General features: G+C 51.4%; 1 protein-coding gene across 1 annotated transcript in view; it reads left to right on the top strand.

Annotated features, from left to right (window-relative positions):
- The window catches only part of SCFD2 (sec1 family domain containing 2), a 426,762-nt gene extending 408,629 nt beyond the window's left edge, over positions 1-18,133 (top strand). Inside the window, exons 8-9 of the mRNA XM_026508880.4 lie at positions 6,081-6,200; positions 16,699-18,133. Coding sequence (XP_026364665.3) covers positions 6,081-6,200; positions 16,699-16,791 — 213 coding nt within the window. The 3' untranslated portion in view covers positions 16,792-18,133. The remainder of the gene's footprint in view (positions 1-6,080; positions 6,201-16,698) is intronic.
- The last annotated feature ends 469 nt before the right edge of the window (positions 18,134-18,602 follow it).

Here is an 18,602-nt window from a genome sequence, read left to right as displayed (position 1 = left end):
TGGGCAGAGAGGACAGAGAGACAAACTAGATCCCCACCCGCCCTGGCCCGGCTCACCTCGTGCAGCCTGCAGCTGGTGATGGAGATGGACGGGAAAACGGGGGACTGCGGGGAGGAGAGAGAAGTGGTGTGCCAGACGGGATGCAAGGGCATGGAGAAGGGGGAGCCAGGCTGGGAGTCAGAGAGAGCTTTCCAGAAGAGGGGAGTGCTGTCAGAGCTGCGGGAGTGCGGAACAGAGTGACCATGCCATGGTCCAAGGTGTTACAGGTGGTTCCCGGTGGCTGGAGCTGAGGGCACCTGCCGGGGGTGGAAGATGTGAGGACATCGAGATAAGCAAAAGCCAGATCAGGACGGGCTAGCGGTGTGAAATTTGGCAAGAGCATGGAGGCGCCATCGAATGGTCGTTGGGAATCCATAAGCAGTTTATGTGTTACAAAGGTGGCCCCGGCAGTGGCAAGTGTGTGTGGGGGCGGGTAATGTGGCCAAACCCACATCGGGCTGCAGAGAGATGGGACGGCCAGCAGAGGAGGAGATCCAGAGCTCAAGCAGGGCTGGGGCGTGAGGGCAGGGGTGCAGTGCTGGTGTGCTCCACAGGATGGGATGTTGCTCTGACCTGGGGTCATTGGCCTGGTGTGGGGTGACTGCATGAATGGTGTTAACATTCTCTCTGAGAAACAGAAATGGAGAGCAAGAGACCTTGTGTTGGAGAGTTTAGCTTTGCGGCTCTATAGAGCCAGGGCCAGGGGGAGCAGTCTGGGGCCACGGGGGCAGGTGAGCCATGAACCGTGGGCAGGGGCTGGGTCACCCCGGAAGGGTGTCTGGGAGCAGAGCAGGGGCAGAGGCCTGAGCAGTCGGGGACACAGCCTGTCATGGAGCAGGTCAGGCAGGCCGAGCCCTCTAAGGAGAGTCCAGGGACACAGGAGAGAAACTGAGGGAGTGGGGGAAGTTTCCAGAAAGAAGAAACCATCTACTGCAGCAGCTGTGGCAGGGAGCTCAAGCTAAACAACAGAGTGGCACTGGCCAAGTGGAGACCTTCTACGATGGGATTCAGTGAGGAGGTTCCCCCAGGAGCATCCTAATTGACCAGTGCTGCTAATGGATGAGAAGCTCGGCCTTAAGAGGTGACAGCCAGTAAAAATGCTTTCAGTTTGAAGAGTCTGTTTGTAAGGGGGGGAGAGTGGAATGCATCTCGCCGTCCAGTGAGATCGACTTGGACTTCAGTCCCCACCCTCCAGCTCACTGACTGGGACACTGGGGGCGAGTTACTCAGCCCTTCCAGCCTCCTGTCTCTCACTGTAAAACAGAGCTTCGACCCACTTCGCAGATTCTCCGTGTCACATTGTGTCCTGCTCACGCCACGCCATCCCCTGCTTTCTTTTTCTCCAGAGCACTTCCCACCTTGCCTCCTTACCAGTTTGCTCACATACTTTGTCATCCTCCCTGACTGCAACAGAAACCTGACACCAGCAGGGAGTCTGCTCTGGTTTGCCCATTGCTGCCTTCCTGACATCCTTGAAGCCTAGAGCGGCGCTGGGCCCTGTAGTAGTTGCTCGCTAAATATTTGTTGACTGGACGAATAACTGAGTAAAAAGCACCATGCTCGACACGCAGTGTTTGGTGGCAGTGGCAGTGCTCTTGCTAATTTCTGTCAGGAGAAAAGCCATTGCCAAACTGTCTTCAGAGTCGGCACCACTGCTCTCAGGGCCGAGTGCCCTTTGTGGCCAAAGTTCCTGTTGCACTCTCTCCTTTCTGCAAGGCTCTGCTGTGGGTGGAGAATGGGGGCCTGACCCTTGCCTGGGCTGGGGACGAGGGGTCACCATGCAGAGAAACGGAGCGGAGGAGAATCGGCAGCAGGATTCCCAGGACTCCTGGAGGGTGCCAGAGACACCAGAAGCAGAGGAGACCCTGCTCATCGAAACCCATCAGGACATCAACGAGTGCTCGGGGCCCACAGCCGCAGAGAAGGTTCCCGCAGGGAAACTGTCTTCTCTGACCAGAACCCGTGTCTGAAATCTCAGCCAACGAAACCTTGGGAAGTGAAAGAGCAGTGAGTCTGACTCGCTTTGTTGATCTGTGTATTTGCGACGGCGGTCAGGATGCTTACCTCTTTCATCCTCAACACGCCTTACACCGGAAGCTCACAGACCCCGCGATGCAGCGTGTGGGGCTGATTATAAGGAATGTGTTGTTCTGATGGAAAAGACTTTAAAAGACTCCACCTCCCAAAGCTTTCCCTCTGGACATGTTCTAGAAGGAAAGTCTGGTATCAAAATGTAAATCTAAACAGAAACCAAAATAGCAAACTGCAACGTGCATCAATGGGACCCTCACCTCCCAGGGTATCGTTCTCTGTTGGTACTGTTCTCTGTCTCCCTTTCATCTTTCGCTACATCCTTCCAAGATTCACGCTGTGTACTTCAGAGCCCAGCCTCCCTTATGGAAAGCATATGTCTTGGAGAACATACTGTACCACTTGAAGTTCTGGAGCCAGTTGTATTTCTGTTCCAGGATCAAGTGAGAAGCAGTTATTTGCAGGGCTGGAAGGAACCTCAGGTTAGCTACTCAGCCAGGAAAAATCACACTTGCAGCGAAGAAAGAGTTTCTAAAAGAACTCTAAGAAAAGAAGGGCACCTCCAGTTAGCCTGTGGGTCTTCTTCATTCATCCACCCGTTCATTTTATTCATGTAACATTTGTGGAATGTTTACCATGAGCAAGGTCTGTGCTCAAAGCCTGAAATACCAAAATCCCCAGATAAATATGATCCATCCTTCCCCTCCAGTAGCTCTCAGTCTAGAAGAGGAGACAGGTACCCAGGCGGCAGTCCGGTTTGACAAGCCCTTGGCAAGGTGTGATCAGATTCGGGTCACAGGGCAGGAGTCAAGAGACAGGGAGAGACAACTTTCCAGAGGAGAGGATGCTTTTTAAAGAGAATAAGAGGGAAGGAGGTAAAGAAGTGAAGGAGAGGGTCCTTAACTATTGAATAACCGTAGAGCCAGGGCATGGGCAGAGACCAAAGCACACCGGTGTGGTCCCATCCAATGCCTGTGGGCCACAGATCTTTCCTACTCGTGTGGAGAATCTCCAGGGCTTAGAGACAAGTAGAAAAAGCAAAGTACGGTGTCGAGTATCAGAAGTCAAGGTGGTAGTTACCCTTGGTGAGGTTGTGACAGGAGTGGGGTGCGAGCGGGGCTCCAGGGTGCCAGCTTTCTGTTTCTTGATGGCTTTATTTACTTCGTGAAAGTATATCAAACCAAATGCTGTAATAAATATAATTTTCCATGCAAATGTTCAATCAAGTGTCGTATGTTTACCAAAATCTTCAAAAAACCTCAAATACCCTGTAGTCGAGCATGGCTCAAATTCTCATGAATGGCTCCAGCAAATAGTGGGCGTAGAAGATGGAAATAGAGACATGAAGCAAAGCCACACTGAAAGAGCCCTCTATGCTGAATTAAGGAGTTTGAACTTCATCTTCAAAGTCTCGTGGAGCGAGCAAGCATGCCATGGAGCTGAGGGGCATTTCAGAGCACGTCGTCTGAAGCTTGGCCCCTCATGCCACAATTGAGTTACTGGGTGTAAACTTAAAACTCTCCACCTGCAAAATGCAGCCATGATTGCATTTTCCCCTGAAAGCTATTTTGAGGATTGAACAGGATAGCGCACAGAAACATTTTGCAGAGTGCTCACTAGAGTCAACAATAAATGTTTGCATTTTAGAAAGCTTCCTCAGGCAGGAAGGAGGCAGGCAGACGGGGGATGGGCCAGACTGGCACGGGAAGACGAACCAGAAGGCTGTGGCAGTGATCTAGGGAAGACAGAACGAGAGCCTGACCAGAGTAGGGACAGTGGAAATCAAGGAAAGACCCACAAATTTGAGGGGGTACAGTTAAGAGGCTTGATTTGGGAAATGAAAGAGAGCAAAGTCCAAGGTGACTGTCAGATATCTGGCTCGGGGCACCGTGAAGATGGTGATGCTGTTAGAAAGTTGACATGAGGAATAAACCTGGCAAGATCATGCATCAAATTTGGAATCTGTTGAGTTTAGAGGTCCTGGGAGACACCCAGGTGGGCCTGTCCACAGGGACTCGGTAGAGGTGGTCCAGCTAAGAACATAGATTTGGGAAGGATGTAAAAACTTGTTGAAGACAAATGAGTAGGTGAGATCCTTCAGGAATGATTATTGAGTGAGAAGAGCCAGGGGCCAAAGATGGAGCCCAAAGTAACATGGACATGTAAAGGGGCAGACCAAGAAAAGGAACCTGTGAAGAAATTTGAGAAGTGATCAGAAAAGGTAGAAGGAACAAGAGTGCTGTTGGAGCCAAGCAGGGTGTCATCAACAGTGACAGGTGTCACAGAAATGATCCGCTAAATGAAGACAAAGTAGTGGTCATTGACTCCTACCTATGATGGCCACGGGGACTTCAGTGAGAGCAAATCCAGGGGATAGTGGGACACAAGCAGGATTGTCCTGGGTATGTATTATGTGACTTGGAAGAAAGCAGCCAACAAATGCATCCAGGGGAAGGAAAGCTACAGGGCAAGAAGCTAGAGGAGAATGAGGAGTCAGTCTTTTCCTGAAGATCAGAGTTTCCAGTATTTACCACTGATTGTTTTGGAAAAGGTTAGATATCTCTCTCTCTCTCTCTCTCTCTCTCTCTCTCTCTCTCTCTCCTTCTCCCTCCCTGTCTCTTTCCTTCTCTCCCTTCCTTCCTTTTTTCCATTCTGAGTTTCTTCTCCAGAAGCCAAAGAGTAATTTATATAACTGGGAACACTGAATGTATTACCTTTTTAAGCGTTTTTAAAATAAGATGTTGAGAAGTGGGTATATTCAGGCAAGGAAGCTGGAAGCAGCCAGTTGGGAAAGGGGGTGGCACAAGGGCAGGAGAAAGGGCTTCCTGTGGGCCTGCTGCCCACCCTGCTGCTCCTGGAGACTGTCTGCGTGGAAGATGGTTTGGGAGTTAGTGTGAATGAGTGAGCGCCTTCCCTGCCTTTGTGGACCCCCCGGAGTCAAAGCCTGTTTCTCCCACCTCTGGCTGAGGCGGCCACTCGGCGAGCTGGCAGCATGCTTCCTGCAGTGATGCGATGCGTGCTGTGTCCTGCATCCCCTTCCCCCAGCCTGTTCCACCCAGGGGAGAACTTGCCTCTAGAACTTGGGTCACACCTCTTCTCCTGCCCACTCCTCTCCAAACCTGCTCTCGCTTCCAGGTAGGGCTCAAAACATCCTGTCTTCACAAACTCCCTCTTGTGCCCTTCAATTCGTCACTGTGTGGGGGTCATTTTGCATTTCCTGAGGGGCTCTGTGAGTCATTCTCATTTTGGTATGTAAGATTTTGCCTATTGGTGAAATCATAAGGCATCAGGATGATTCCCCAGGACATCAAGTGGCCGTTCCACGTAGAGTAGGTGCTCAGCTAAGGCTGGCTCGCAGAAGATAAGGGCGTGAAGTCTGCACTAGGCTATGAGCTCCCAGGGCACGTGCTGGGCTCCTGCATCTTTTACCCCTCCCGCACCAGCTCCCTGGGGCACTGACCAGCTAGCCATTCCACAGGTATTTACCGAGCACCTGCTAGCTGCCAGAAACTGCACTAGCTAAGCTGAGAATTCAGCAGTGAGCCAGATCCCTGGTTCTAGAAGAAGAGGAGACAGCCAATAAGGAAACAAAAGAATAAATCCGATGACCACAGGCTGCGGCAAGCTCTCTGAAGGAAATAAACAGAGCTCTGTAATGAATAAGGGGCATGTGTATGCTCAGACCCGAAGGCTGCAAGGGAAGGAGTAAATAAGTTGCCCCTCAGCCTTCTCTTCCTATCTGATAACCCCACTACCTTAACTTTTCCTTCAGTAAAATATTCAGAGGGGTACAAGATGATATGGTATGGGTTTTCCTGGTCAGTGGGTTTATAGCCCACTAACACATCCGATCCTTAACGAATCACCGTCTCTCTAAGGGTTGTGTATGCCACCTGCACTAAGAGGCGGCGGCCCCGGGGTCCCCATGGAGGGCAAGGGAGCAGGTGCCCAGCTGCACGGTGCTCTGTCCCGACACCAGCCGCTTGAGCCCACGGTGGTTTGTTTTGCAGGTGAGCCGGCCCCATCCCAGCGACCACCCTCTCCTGATCCTCTTCGTGGTGGGCGGGGTGACAGTCTCGGAAGCCAAGATGATCAAAGACCTCGTGCCGTCCCTGAAGCCAGGAACCCAGGTACTCAGCCTGTGTGAAGGGTGAAGGAGGGTCCTGACACACAAGTGGGGGGGTGGCTGGGGACCCTCCATTCGGCTTGCCAGCGCCTCTCCCGGTCTCCATCCCGCCTTCCTTCTCCCACCCACTCCTGCCCTGTCCCATTCCCCCTCCAGCCGCTCCCGGGCCAGCTGTCCTCTTGTTGGGGATGCAGGGAGGAGAGCTGTTCCTTACAGTCCTTGCCTGCCTCTGGGCTTCAAGGGCTAAGCTGCTCTTGTCCCAGTTCCTGAAGGGCATATATTCTCTTGTGTCCGGTCAGCTCTTAGCTACTCAAGAGTTTTCCGGGCTCTCCAGGCTCCAGATAACTGAGGGTGACTCCCAGGGACCATGCCCCCACCGTGGCAGTTCGAGGGCTGCAGGAATTTGGGAAGGCACGTCGTCAGGACAATGACAGACTAGATCTCTCTCCTTTGTCGCCTCCTGCCAGCGCCCGTTCATTCCCTTTGGAAGGGGCCCAGTGGTCGAGAACACAGACCTCTCGACTGTGTGGGTCTGTCTTTGAACCCTACTTCTGTCATTTACTACCCCGCCGTTCCGGGAGAGCAAAGCCTTCAGTTTTCTCAGGGAACGGGGCTAGGGTGGCTGTGAGTTCTAGATCAGATAAGGGGAGAGAATGTACTTCTAGCACCCGGCCTGCCCCATAGCTATCCATACATGGTGGCCACCCTTAGTGTCGGCCGTATCTGGGCGGTCAGCGCCCTGCTCTGCCAGAGGGTTTTAGCTGCTGGCATGAGGCAGCAGGAGCCCAAGGGGAGCAGGGACTTCAGAGAAGGAGAGCCCCTGTCTCGTCAAGTTCTAATCCGGGTGGGGACGCAGAGCCTGTAACGCGGTAAGACCTGAAGTCCTTGCCTGAGCGGGCTCCCAAAACAGGCCATTGGACAGGGACATGGGAGCAGGCGGTTGACATGGAGATGAACCGAAGAAGCAGAAGTGAGGGAACCTGAGAAGACAGACAGGAGAGAGAGAAAAGTCGGAAAAGAGTGCCTTGTTGCAGGCAGCCGAGGCTCTGTGCTCTGGGGGCCTGAGGAGCCCGGATGACATGCCTCAGAATTGTCCTGCTGGGAGACAGGGTGGGGAGCCTGATACATCTTCCCATGGACTCTCACCCCGCGCCCCCACTGGCGGCTTGCCTCTGGGGCTTATCTCCAGCTTCTGCAGACCGCTGAGCGAGTTTCCATGGTGTGGAGAAAGCAAAAGGAGGCAGCTGCAGGGCCTTGGGTGGAACGCAGGCTCACGCGGGAGACCGTGCCCTGGAGCTGCACAGCGAGCAGAGGGATTCCAGCCCAGGCCTGGGGTGGGGGGCGCTGGTGCTTTGGCTCCCACCTCTACTCGCAACTGTGCGTGTCCCTGCTCCGTCAGCCCAGGGGGCCTCTGTCGCCTCCTCGGGGAAGTTCGGCCTGTTTCTGGCCTTCCACCTCTCTGCTGGCATCCAAACTCTGCACTTGGCTGTGCGACCCTAGACTGCCCGCCCACTGCCTCTGTTCGCTGCCCGCTCTCCTCAAGCAGACACGGAGTCCATAAGGACAAAGGCTTCGGCTCCCCTGGCCTGAGCACGTGGCAGGAGCTCTGTGAGCCTGGTCTGCTGGCTTGATTAGCTAGTCTGGCCTGGCGCGGCAGAGAAGGCCTGGGTCCTGGTGGTCTCCAGAATCCCAGCCGAGGAATGGACGTGAGTGTCTAGGCAGCTGCTGTGAGCTCTTGGACAGGAGAATGACCAGTCATTGGCTGTGACCATTTCTGCTCTTACTACCACCTGTCATGGCCATAGCTGGTGAAATTTCTGACAGTGGTAAATTCTGCCTCCTCTAACACCCTCTCAGCAGTGTCAAGGATCTGTTCAGTGGGCAGTCGCCTTTTTGAGCAAGACAGTTTTTTTAATCAGAAAGCACAGTTCTCGCTGCCCCTAACAAGGTGAACCAAATTCTTAGCTCTCTGGAACAGTGCTGCATTGTGCCACCCCGACAGACATGTTAATCCCCACTCTGAAACGACAAACTGCAGACATTTCAAAGCTGCATGACCGGAGTTTGACAACACAGACCCGGGATCTGCAGCGGCTTTGCTACAACCCGACCCTGTGCTCGGTCATCTGCAGAGGGAGCTGCTCAGAGAATTTGGGGGCTTAAGGAGCAGCCATAACTGCTATGTGTCCATGGTGCAGAAAGTTCTCCCAAAGAGCGAACGGGCCCCTGGAAGACCCCAAAGGCAGCAGGGAAGAACAGTGGAGGAGTTATTGACCATAGTGCCCTTCATCTCCAAGCTTCTGAAAGGAGGTAGATTCCCCGGATGTTGGTGGAGTGGCACCTGCGGAGGCCGAGCTCCCTTTCTCAGGCCTCAGCAGACACACTGCCCGGGGTCTGCAGCCGCCTGTGCGCAAACCCGGGACGGGAGCAGCTGCTGCACTCGCCCAGGCAGCGGGCCGCGGGCCTTGCTGCTCTCGTGGGCCACGAAATGGCACGCGTACCGGTTCCGTGACTGGCTGAGACTGCCACATGTGTTGGAGGACACAGGGGGACTAACTGAAAGGCAGAGGTTCTGACTGTGTACCCAGCAAACCCTCAACCAAGAAGCGGACTCCGACGAGACGGCTGATGTGACCGGCGGCAGTACGGGGACTAACCCTTGCATTCTGTCTTCGCTAGCAGGCCTCCTCGGGGACATCTCCTCTGGGGAGGCCTCGCGCCTCCCCCGGCAGCCTCCCTGAGCCTGGGAGGGCCCTACTCTTACCACTGTCTCCCCTAGAAGGGTCCAGATCTGCCTCCTTGGAGCCTCGCTCATTAGTGCTGTTCCAGCTGCTGGGCCCCACAGAATTTACGGGCAAACCAGGCTCGTCCCTCTCCCGCGTGTTCTCCTGGGTCTGCTCCTCTCCAAACCGAGTCATTCCCGTGACGTCAGTCCCATGACATGTGTCTGAGAGTGACGGGGGTGGTGGCTCTCCTCAGCCCCACTCTGTCTCTCCGTCTGGCGCTCAGCTGGAACGGAGAGCCACAGCTCGGGGCGGACTGGCCAGTGCAGAGGCAGCTCCCTCCTCCTCATCCCCACCGCGGCCCACAAGGCCCAGCACACCGTCTGGGACGGGTTCTTTTGGCTCAGTTTTTGCTGCTCTAGAAGAGTCGACATTGACTGAGTCTACAGCCTTTTTTCTCCAAGTTCCGTGGTCCTGCCAACAACACTTATGCATCCTGGGAGGCTCCCACCAGCCCTCATGCTTGCCCTCACCCCAGCCAGGGAGGAATCTTCCATTTTGACTCAGGAAGGAGCACAGGGGTCGGCAGTGGTGGCGGGGACCCGCAGGTCACGAGGGCAGGAGAGGGGCCTGGGGCACAGGAGCTACATGGCCTCTACTGCCTCACAAGAGTCAACTGCTGCCTTTGGGTCTTTTCTGCTTGCTTGCTCCCCTCCACCCTCAGGACTTTGGGCTTTTTTTACTCTTTTATTCCCAGCCCTTCGGGACGCCTGGGTGGTGCAGTTGGTTAAGCAGTTAAGTTGGTTAAGTGGTTGATCTCAGGGTTGTGAGATCGAGCCCTGTGCCGGGCTCTGTGCAGAGCACGGAGTCTGCAAAGACTCTCTCCCTCTCCCTCTGCCCTTCCCCCACGTCTCTAAAAATAAATTTAAAAAAAAGACCCGCCCAGCCCTTCAAGTAGGGTCAGGATTGCTGGGTGTCATAAATGTTCATTGAATGTTGAATACTGAACACTAGGAACTTTACTTATATTATGGTAGCATAAGATAAAAGTAGCTCTTTTGGAGAATCCCCCAACCTGTTGATTCATTCCTGAGATTATGGGCAACGAAAACCAGCCTGACTTGTGTATCAGTTCCTATTAATCCACATCTTCTCTGTATCCACATGGGTGCTTTTGGGACCCAAGTACAGGAGCCTGCAATCATTTCTACTATAATTGGATTCGTTGATTATTCAGTAAATGTTTGTTGAATATCCGCTGTATGCCAAGCACTGTTCTTGTGCTAAGGATAGAGTAGTGAGCGAGCCAGACTCGTGCCTGCTTTCGTGGAGCTTACATTCTAATCGTGAATGACTGACGTTAGGCATGAAAACTGCAGCCAGAGAGAAGTGTGCCAGGAACACAGACGGCACTATGGTGGCAATAAGTGGAGGAGACATCCCTTCAGATGGCACGGGCTGCTCACAGACGAGACGAATTGGAAAAGCATTCAGGGACCAGCTCTTGAAAGGCAAATCAGAGAACCCATTTAAGGCCCATCCAGAAATGAATTCTCTTCCACGGAGAGTGACAAGGGTAGCATGAAACATGGAATCCAGAAACCACCTCCACACCCGCTAGTCTCATAGGACTGTTGTCATACTCTAAAACGGGCGTGTTCCTCCACTCTCTGCCCATGGTTGTTGGCCAATGTGCCCATGAGAAAAAGTGGGCAGCTGGACAAGGCCCTTTGTCCCGACTACAAGAAAAGGGATCGAAGAGGCAGCTCCCCCCACCCGACCCCAAACAGCCCCAACCATGAGGCAGGAAGCTTTGTAGGCTTCCCCTCGCTCTGGAGGGTGTGTGCCTGGCACTAGCCCCTGTCTCACTTGCTGCCTGTAGTGGGGCCCCATGCCCAGATGGCTCTGCAGGCTCAACTCTGTGGCTGGATGGGGGCCAAGCGGCCTGCAGAAGCCTGAGATTGTGGGAGGAAAATAGCAGGGAGGGACCCTCCCAGAGAACACAGGGAAAGGCCAGCTCAGGAAACAGAGGAAGGCCATGTGGGCAAGTTGGCCCGGACATCCACCACTTTTCATAGGCGGGTTCATGTTCCCACCCACACTTTCTAGCAGTTCTGCGTTTCTGGAGCTGAATATTTAGTGAGAATGTAATAGAAAAAACAAAGTAGACCAAGAAATATGCTCGTACACACACAGTTTTGCATAACTTTAAGGGTTCAGGATACTTAAATCCTGGCTCCAGGTTACTCTAAAATTGACTGAAAGGCCCAAGGAGAGGAGTCCAGTGACTTCCTTTTTTTCTCTTTTCAGTCTAGATTTATTTTATTCTTTTTTTTAGATGTATTTATTTATTTGAGAGAGAAAGAGAGAATGAGCAGGGGAGGGGCAGAGGGAGAGGCAGAGAATCTCCAGCAGACTCCACGCTGTGCGTGGAGCTCCATGCAGGGCTCGATCTCACGACCGTGAGATCATGACCTGAGCTGAAACTGAGACTCGGATGCTTAACGCACTGAGCCACCCAGGTGCCCCTAGATTTATTTTATTCTGAAGTTTCTTACTCTGAGGAAAACATCAAGCGGGTTTTAAATTTATCTTTTTGCCTGAGTTAGCTTAGAGCCTTATAATCTGAACTAGAAACTCTAGAGAAAATACAGATCAGAGTATTGGATGGCAGCCCATGTGTTCCAAGTATTCTCGTTTGCTCTGTCCTTCACTCCTGTGTCAGGACAGGGTGAGGTTTCGTTCTTCTTTCTCCTGGTGACTTCTTATTAAACAACCCCCAGAAGGGACAAAGGTGAGGAAGTGATCTGAAATGTCCCACTTATGGTTCTTTGGGAGACCCTGGTAGCACCGTCCACCGACCTGAGGCGATGTGAAAGCAAGTCAGACAGTTCACAGTGAGCTTCCCAGTCCCTGTAATCCATCCATGATCCCACTGGCCTGCAGTACAAACCTTCCACGTTTAACACACACGTATGAGTGTGTGTGTACATATTCGGGGCACAGCCTCGAATAGATGTGTTCCCGAACCCCGTCACCAAGTGGGGGAATATGCATGTCGATACCTCTGAATAGCTACTTTCACTGGGAAGAATCTTGCAAGTTTAATAGAAAAAAGGAGAAAAACCATTTTTGTCCCCTGCTCCTTTCAGTTCACAATGTTAGAAATCAGATGGATCTGGAATCTAAATCCTGGACTGGCCTGCTTCCTCTGCGTTCAGCAGAAATAGAACAGCAAGATGCTGGCACCTACAAATTATAGCAATGGCCTGCAGAGGCCGGACGTGGGAAGAAGGCAAGAGGGCTGGGCCGCTGTCCGAGCCTGACCTGCTCCTGCAGGAGCCCTGGGACGGCTGACAGCAGACACGGAGCCGTCCCTCGTCCTGCTGGTGCGCAGGGCCAGCCCCAAGCCCCCAGGCCGCTTCCAGGCCTGTTCAGAGGCTCTGGGGAACCCTGGGGAGCGGGGTGTCCTCCACCCCTGGCTCACAGATAGAAGTCTTCATCAGTGCCCTCGGCTGCCTGGACGGAGACCAGTTCCCTAAAAGGAGTTCTCCCGTGCTGGATTTGCCTACTAGCACACACTTGATGGCTATTCATAAAATCATCATTTTATATCTAACAGGCCAATCTCAGACTCTTTCAAACATTTTCTTTCTCATTTTTGACCACCTTTTTGTCCTCCATTTGGCAAATTTTTTAGAGTTTTTAGAACTATATTAGTCAAATAATGCAGAAATGCCTTAGTTGAATGGGCTAAAAACCTCTAAAAATGCTCAGGTGCGTCTGAAGACCAAAAGACGCCTAAGGTGTGAAAATGCTCAAGGACCCTCAAGTCGCACAGTGTAAATGAAGTGTTAGCCCTGCAGTCCTGCTCATGCTTCCCAGCAGGAAATTTAGACAAATCTTTGAACTGATTTGAAAAAATTTTCCTGAAGCTATTTGAGCCATCTTTTATTAGAGCCTCCCGGTGTGAAAAACTTCCTGCTGACCATTGCTAAACTCACTGCCTTCTTTCTTGTCTGACCATTTTTGTTCACTCTTTCATCATTCACTGACTCACGATATCAAGGATCTGCTGTATTTCAGGCACTGTGCTTAGAAACAGCGGACGGACTCAGGGAAGGCAACAAGGAATATAGTGTGATACCAACAGCCATGGGAACACACTCCAACTTTGCGAGGGGTGCGCTTGGAAGGCTTCCTGGAGGTGGTGATGCCCGAGCAGATTGTTGAAGGTCTTCAGGCAAAGAGTAGGGGAACTCATGTTCCGGGTAAAGAAGCATCCCCAAAGTGAAAGTGCAAATAGTTTAGAGGGGCCAGAGTGTGCAACTGCTGGTGAAGGGGGTGTGGTGGCAAGGGGGGGTGGTGTGGAGTGCTGAGCAGCCATTGGATTCTGAAGTCCTAGAATGCTCTCTCAGGAGGGTTGGGTTTATTAAAGGGCGGGGAGGAGACAGTCAGGATTTTAACCAAGGAGTGATACAGTCAGATTTCCACTTGGGGCAGAGGCTCTGGTGACCCTAGCCCCCCTGCGCTGGCCGCGGGACTGCAGTGAGCTGGGCAGAGGGAGCGCAGCAGAGGGTGAAAACAGTCGGGACGGGGATGATAACGAAGCCAGTAATACAAGTACCATTGGCAGCCCCTCAAAAGCCTATCAGCTGTGCTCAGTATTTTATTTACATGTTCATGTGTGAGCGTCATAAGAATCATGCCAGGTGGAGATCCTTATTCCCACTTTCCAGATGAGGAAAGTGAAGCCCAGCTGGGGTCCAGCTTGGATCAGACACTCCTGAGTCTGTGTTCTTACCCACTGCACCATCGGGCAAAAGTCCTTGGTCTCTGCTTTCTCGCCTCTTCAGAGACCCCCTAGCTCCCTCCACACACTGCCCTGGTTCCCCATCTGCTGCTTCTCAGCCCTCCACGCATGTCCCAGGCACCCTCCGGTTCAGCCCTCCTGCTAAATACCTGCCTGTTTAGACGGGACGGGCCTGGTCTTTGGTTCCAGTTCAGTGGAGGTCATGGAACTCACTGTCTCTGTCGGCCGTGGCGGGAAGCCCAGCACACAATCTGAGGGATGGATTCTTTTGGCTCAGTTTTCCCTGTTCTAGAAGTGTTGACATCAACTGAGTCTACAGCCTTTTCTTTCCAAGTTCCTCAGTCCTGCCAACAAAACTTACACATCCTGGAGGCTCCCACTAGCCCTCATGCTTGCCCTCACCTCAGCCAGGGAGGAATCTGCCATTTTGACTCAGGAAGGAGCACAAGGGCCGGCAGTGGTGGCGGGGACCTGCAGGTCACAAGGGCAGGAGAGGGGCCTGGGGCACAGGAGCTACATGGTCTCTACTGCCTCACAAGAGTCAACTGCTAGAAAGTATGTGAAGGATTTCTGTTCCTATGCACGCATTTTAAAAAATATCTGAATAAGGGTTTCTTACCTTGTGGTCTATGATTCCTAGTTGAACACAAACCTCATCTAAAACTATATTCAGAATCTTGTGTGTGTGAACAGACATACATTTTTCTAGAGAGTTCTTAGCTTTTATAACATTCAAAAGGAGACCTGTGACCCCATCACAAAACCGCAATAAAATAGCAGCTCACGATGGCTGAGCGCCTCCTGTGCTCTACGCACCTGACTTTATGTAGTTCTTGCCACAAGGCTGCCAGCCCGGGGCTGTCGTGCTCCTTCTGGGACACGCAGAATAAGGCTCCAAGGGGAGTGGCTTGCCCTGGGGCCCGTAGCCAGTCTGCAGTGGAGCTGGGCTCTGCAGGGCTCCCAACAGTGTGCTGGCCTGGGTGCCACCATTCTTAGCCAACCGTTAGGCTTGGCGTGGGAGACCTTCTCCAGAGCCATGTGTTCAAACGATGTCTATGCAGTGTGTGCAGATGATAAGGGGATGCTAATATTCACTTGCTGCCCTCAAACTCTCATCCCCTGGCATTCAAGGACCACTGTGAGCACAGATTGTAGTATTTCTTTTTCTTCCAAAAATATAACTTGGCTGACATTAGCCATATGTTGTTTAAGATCGTTCTCTTTTGAGAAAAAGTAAAATAGCTGCTTGCGAGGGCTAATTTTTGCTTGAGACAGAAAACTTTTTAATAACCCCAACTTCTTTAACAAGAAGAAGGAGGAGGAGGAGAAAATTATAAAATTGCTTTCTTCTTTCCGTCCTCCTTCGACTTCGGCCCCATCTGCCTTTCCTCCACGTTGGAGTGTGGACTCTTGTTTCTGACCTGGGAGCTGGGAGTTAGTTACATCATTGGCTTGGGTACACCTGGAACCATGTGGCCGGGGCGGGAGCAGTGGGGGGAGTTGCAGAAGGAGGAGACGGTGAAGTGTGCAGTGTCAGCATGCACGTTCCCGAGCAGTATGGCCAGGGGAAGCCCGGTCCTGCTGCCCGCCTTGCGGTCGCCCCTGCCGGGCTCTGGGCTGTGGAATTCTGGCTCTAGGACCTCCTTCTCCATTCCCAGAGTCAGCTTCTCACCTAGCTTCTGTGCAAAACCTCACCAGCCCTTAGCCCTTACCCAGCACATCACAGACCCAGCCCAGACCCAGGGAACAAATTGTTCTGGTGCTACAAAGAGAAATCTAACCCAGAGGAAAGGTCCAGACTGAAGGAAGCAGGAAGGGTCACCACAGCAATAGGCCAGAGAGGCCCAAAGTTCTCCGTGGACTAGGGGAATAAAGCAGCCTTGCCCAGGCCCCTTGACATGACTGAAGTGACCAGATAGGCACTTGGATGCTGGAGTCAGCCTGCCTGGGTTGGAATCCTAACTCAGCTATCTCCTGTGTGTCCCTGGACACATTATTTAACCTTTCTGTACTTTATTTTCCTTATCTACAAAATAGGAATAATAAATATACCCATTTCATAAGGTTGTGATGAAGATTACATGGATTTTAAGTAAGATCATCGTCAGCGCCTGGCACATCATAGGAGCCAATAAATGTTAGCCAATACCATCCTTACCCCATCATCGTTACAGGTTGAATTGTACCCCCTCCCAAAAGATGCTAAAATCTGAATCCCTAGTACCTGTGAATGTGACCCTATTGGAAATAGGTCCTTGCAGATGATCACATTAAGATGAGGTCATTAGGGTGAGCTCTAATCTGATATGACTGTGTCCTTATAAAAAGGGGAAATTTGGACAGAGAGACAGACATGCATCAATGGAAGACAGTGTGAGGACACAAGGAAACTGAGAGGAGAGCGTAGAACTGATTTTCCCTCACAACCCTGCCGACACCTTGATCTTGGACTTGTGGCACTCAGAACTAGAAGACAATAAATTTCTGTTGTTTAAACCGCCCAGGTCTGGGTACTAGGAAATTAACACAGTCATCCTTATCATTACCCACGATGCCATCCGCCTCTTGGGTGTGACTTCTCATGCTCCCCGAAGGAGCAAAGGCTCCCTGGCGAAGAGGTTGAGGTCAAATTACTGGATCCCAAAGCTACAGTATGATGGGATTCAGTTCAGCAGCCAGGCGGTGGCTGGGCGCGGCCATTCTCAGTGCCAACTGGTTAACGGTTCAGGAGTTCAATGAGCCCCGCTGTCCCACAGGCCATCCCTCCCCGCCTGTGCACCCCTCCTTCCACCCAGGACCCTTAGCATCTGGTGGCATTCAAGCTGCCACCTTCTGCCTTTTCTCGCCAGTGCCCCACTCTGTGCCTTCCCCCAGAGAAACACAGTGCATATTATTTCTTGTCCTCCGACAACCTGGGATCGGCTTCCCTAATTGTCGGCGGTGTGTTTATCCCCTCCTGCTGGTAGGTCATCGTGCTGTCCACGCGACTCCTGAAGCCACTTAACATTCCTGAGCTGTTATTTGCCACTGACCGACTGCATCCAGACCTTGGCTTCTGAGCGGCTGCTAAGAAGAGACCTGCCCGAGGTGGAAATACGCATCCTGTTGCCTGCCACCCTTCAAGATACGCCTCCAAACCCAGTGTCCTCTTGCTCATTGTGGGGAGGACGGAATTCCGCCCCAAAGGTCTTGGCAACCATGTAGTGAAGTCCTTTGCTTGGATTGCCCACGATTCTTAAAAAAAAAAAAAAAAAAAAAAAAAAATTCATTTTTCTGAAGGTATCAAACTTTCTTTCAGCTGGCTCCATTCGACATAATTTTCATTTCTCCTTAACCCTCTGTTTGTGATCTTCCCAATTCCAACCTCAAGCTCATGAATTCTACATAAACGCCTGTTGGCAAGTGTTGGCAGATTACAAGCTATCTGATCTACAGTTGCTCAAGAAATTAGACATGCTTTAGAATTATGAGTGTGAAGAAAGTTTGGTTTTCCTTAAGATTATGTAACTGGGGAGGGAACATTGCAAATTGGATCTGAGAGTTTGCTGAAAAGGCAAGGAAGGAAAGGGTTAGCAGTTAGGGCCGTGCTGGTAGCCCGCCTACCTCGTAACTCGTCCTGTCATTACAAAGGGTGGCATTGTCCCCTCGAGCTCACCAGGCAGGGCCCCCAGTCTACTTGCAACAGTAGTGGGAGAGAGGTTGATTGGAGGGCTGTCTCTGCCCATAAAAGCTTTCCTCCCCTCCCAAAGGAAGGCCTTGTAAAGGTGTCTGGTCCAGGGAGTCTAGATGGGAACCCCAAGTCCTGGGACTTTTATGAGTTAGCATTTCTATTGAAATAAAAAGCCCTCTTTTCAGTTTGTCTCACTTTTTCTTCTGGTTATAGCAGAAAAACCTAGACCCAACTAGTGAAATCATTTAAGAACTCTGGCAAAAATGAAGTGCTTGGAACCCACACATTTATAGGTATATGGTTTGTGGAAATTTCTAGCATCTCTAAAAGATGTGTGTAATGAAGAAAGCAAGCTGAAAAACAGTTCTAGAGTGGATTAAACAGGTGGGGAAGTAAAATGTAAATCAAAACAGTCCTGTGTCTTGGATTTTAGTTCCCTATAATATAATGTTATTTTATGAAAAAACCGTGAAGCTGGAAATCATTCTGAGACACAATCAAAGCAGGTTTTATAGACACCAATGTTCCTTTTTTTTTTGGGGGGTCCGAGTATGTTTTCCACCTAACACCAGGGGAGCTGACACTGGAGAGCCCACGTGCTACTTTCATTCCCCTGATCTGGAAGCTCGAATCTGAGTAAGGGAAGAAATGGTGATAGCCCAAAAGAAATGCTAATTAAAGCAGAGATCACCTTTTCTAAAATTAAAAATAATAATAATAATAATAACCCATTACTTGTGTGAAAGTGCATTCATTCATTTCCACATAATGAGTGGCACGTTCCGGGCACGGTGCTAGGTTCTGGCCACGCTGGTGAGGGAGCCGGATGCGGCCCTGACTCTGGCTCCCTCCCTGACTGAGTAGCTGGGGCTTCTTCCGGTGCTCTGGCCCTGTGTGACTGTCTGCTCAAGGTAAAGTCTTATGCATAGGAAACTCTCTGGAAATGTAAAAACCAAACTGCTAACAAGTAGTGACCTCTGGGAAGGAGTGTAGGTGGGAGGGCTCAGAGAAGGGGGAGTCTTGCTCTCGAGAGACTTCTGTGTTGTTTGAATTTTCTCCGTGGCAAACCTGTACTTGTGTATTACTTTTGTGGCTTTATGTATTTTTACAAGTTAATTTTTTTCTTTTAAAAAAGAATACTCCAAAGCTTCTAATCTGGAATTACACAAGAAGTCCCTGCTTGTAAATGTTGTCATCTAG

This window comes from Ursus arctos, unplaced genomic scaffold, assembly GCF_023065955.2.
Source record: "Ursus arctos isolate Adak ecotype North America unplaced genomic scaffold, UrsArc2.0 scaffold_9, whole genome shotgun sequence".
NCBI lineage: Eukaryota > Metazoa > Chordata > Mammalia > Carnivora > Ursidae > Ursus > Ursus arctos.
This window is presented reverse-complemented; position numbering and strand designations above follow the sequence as displayed.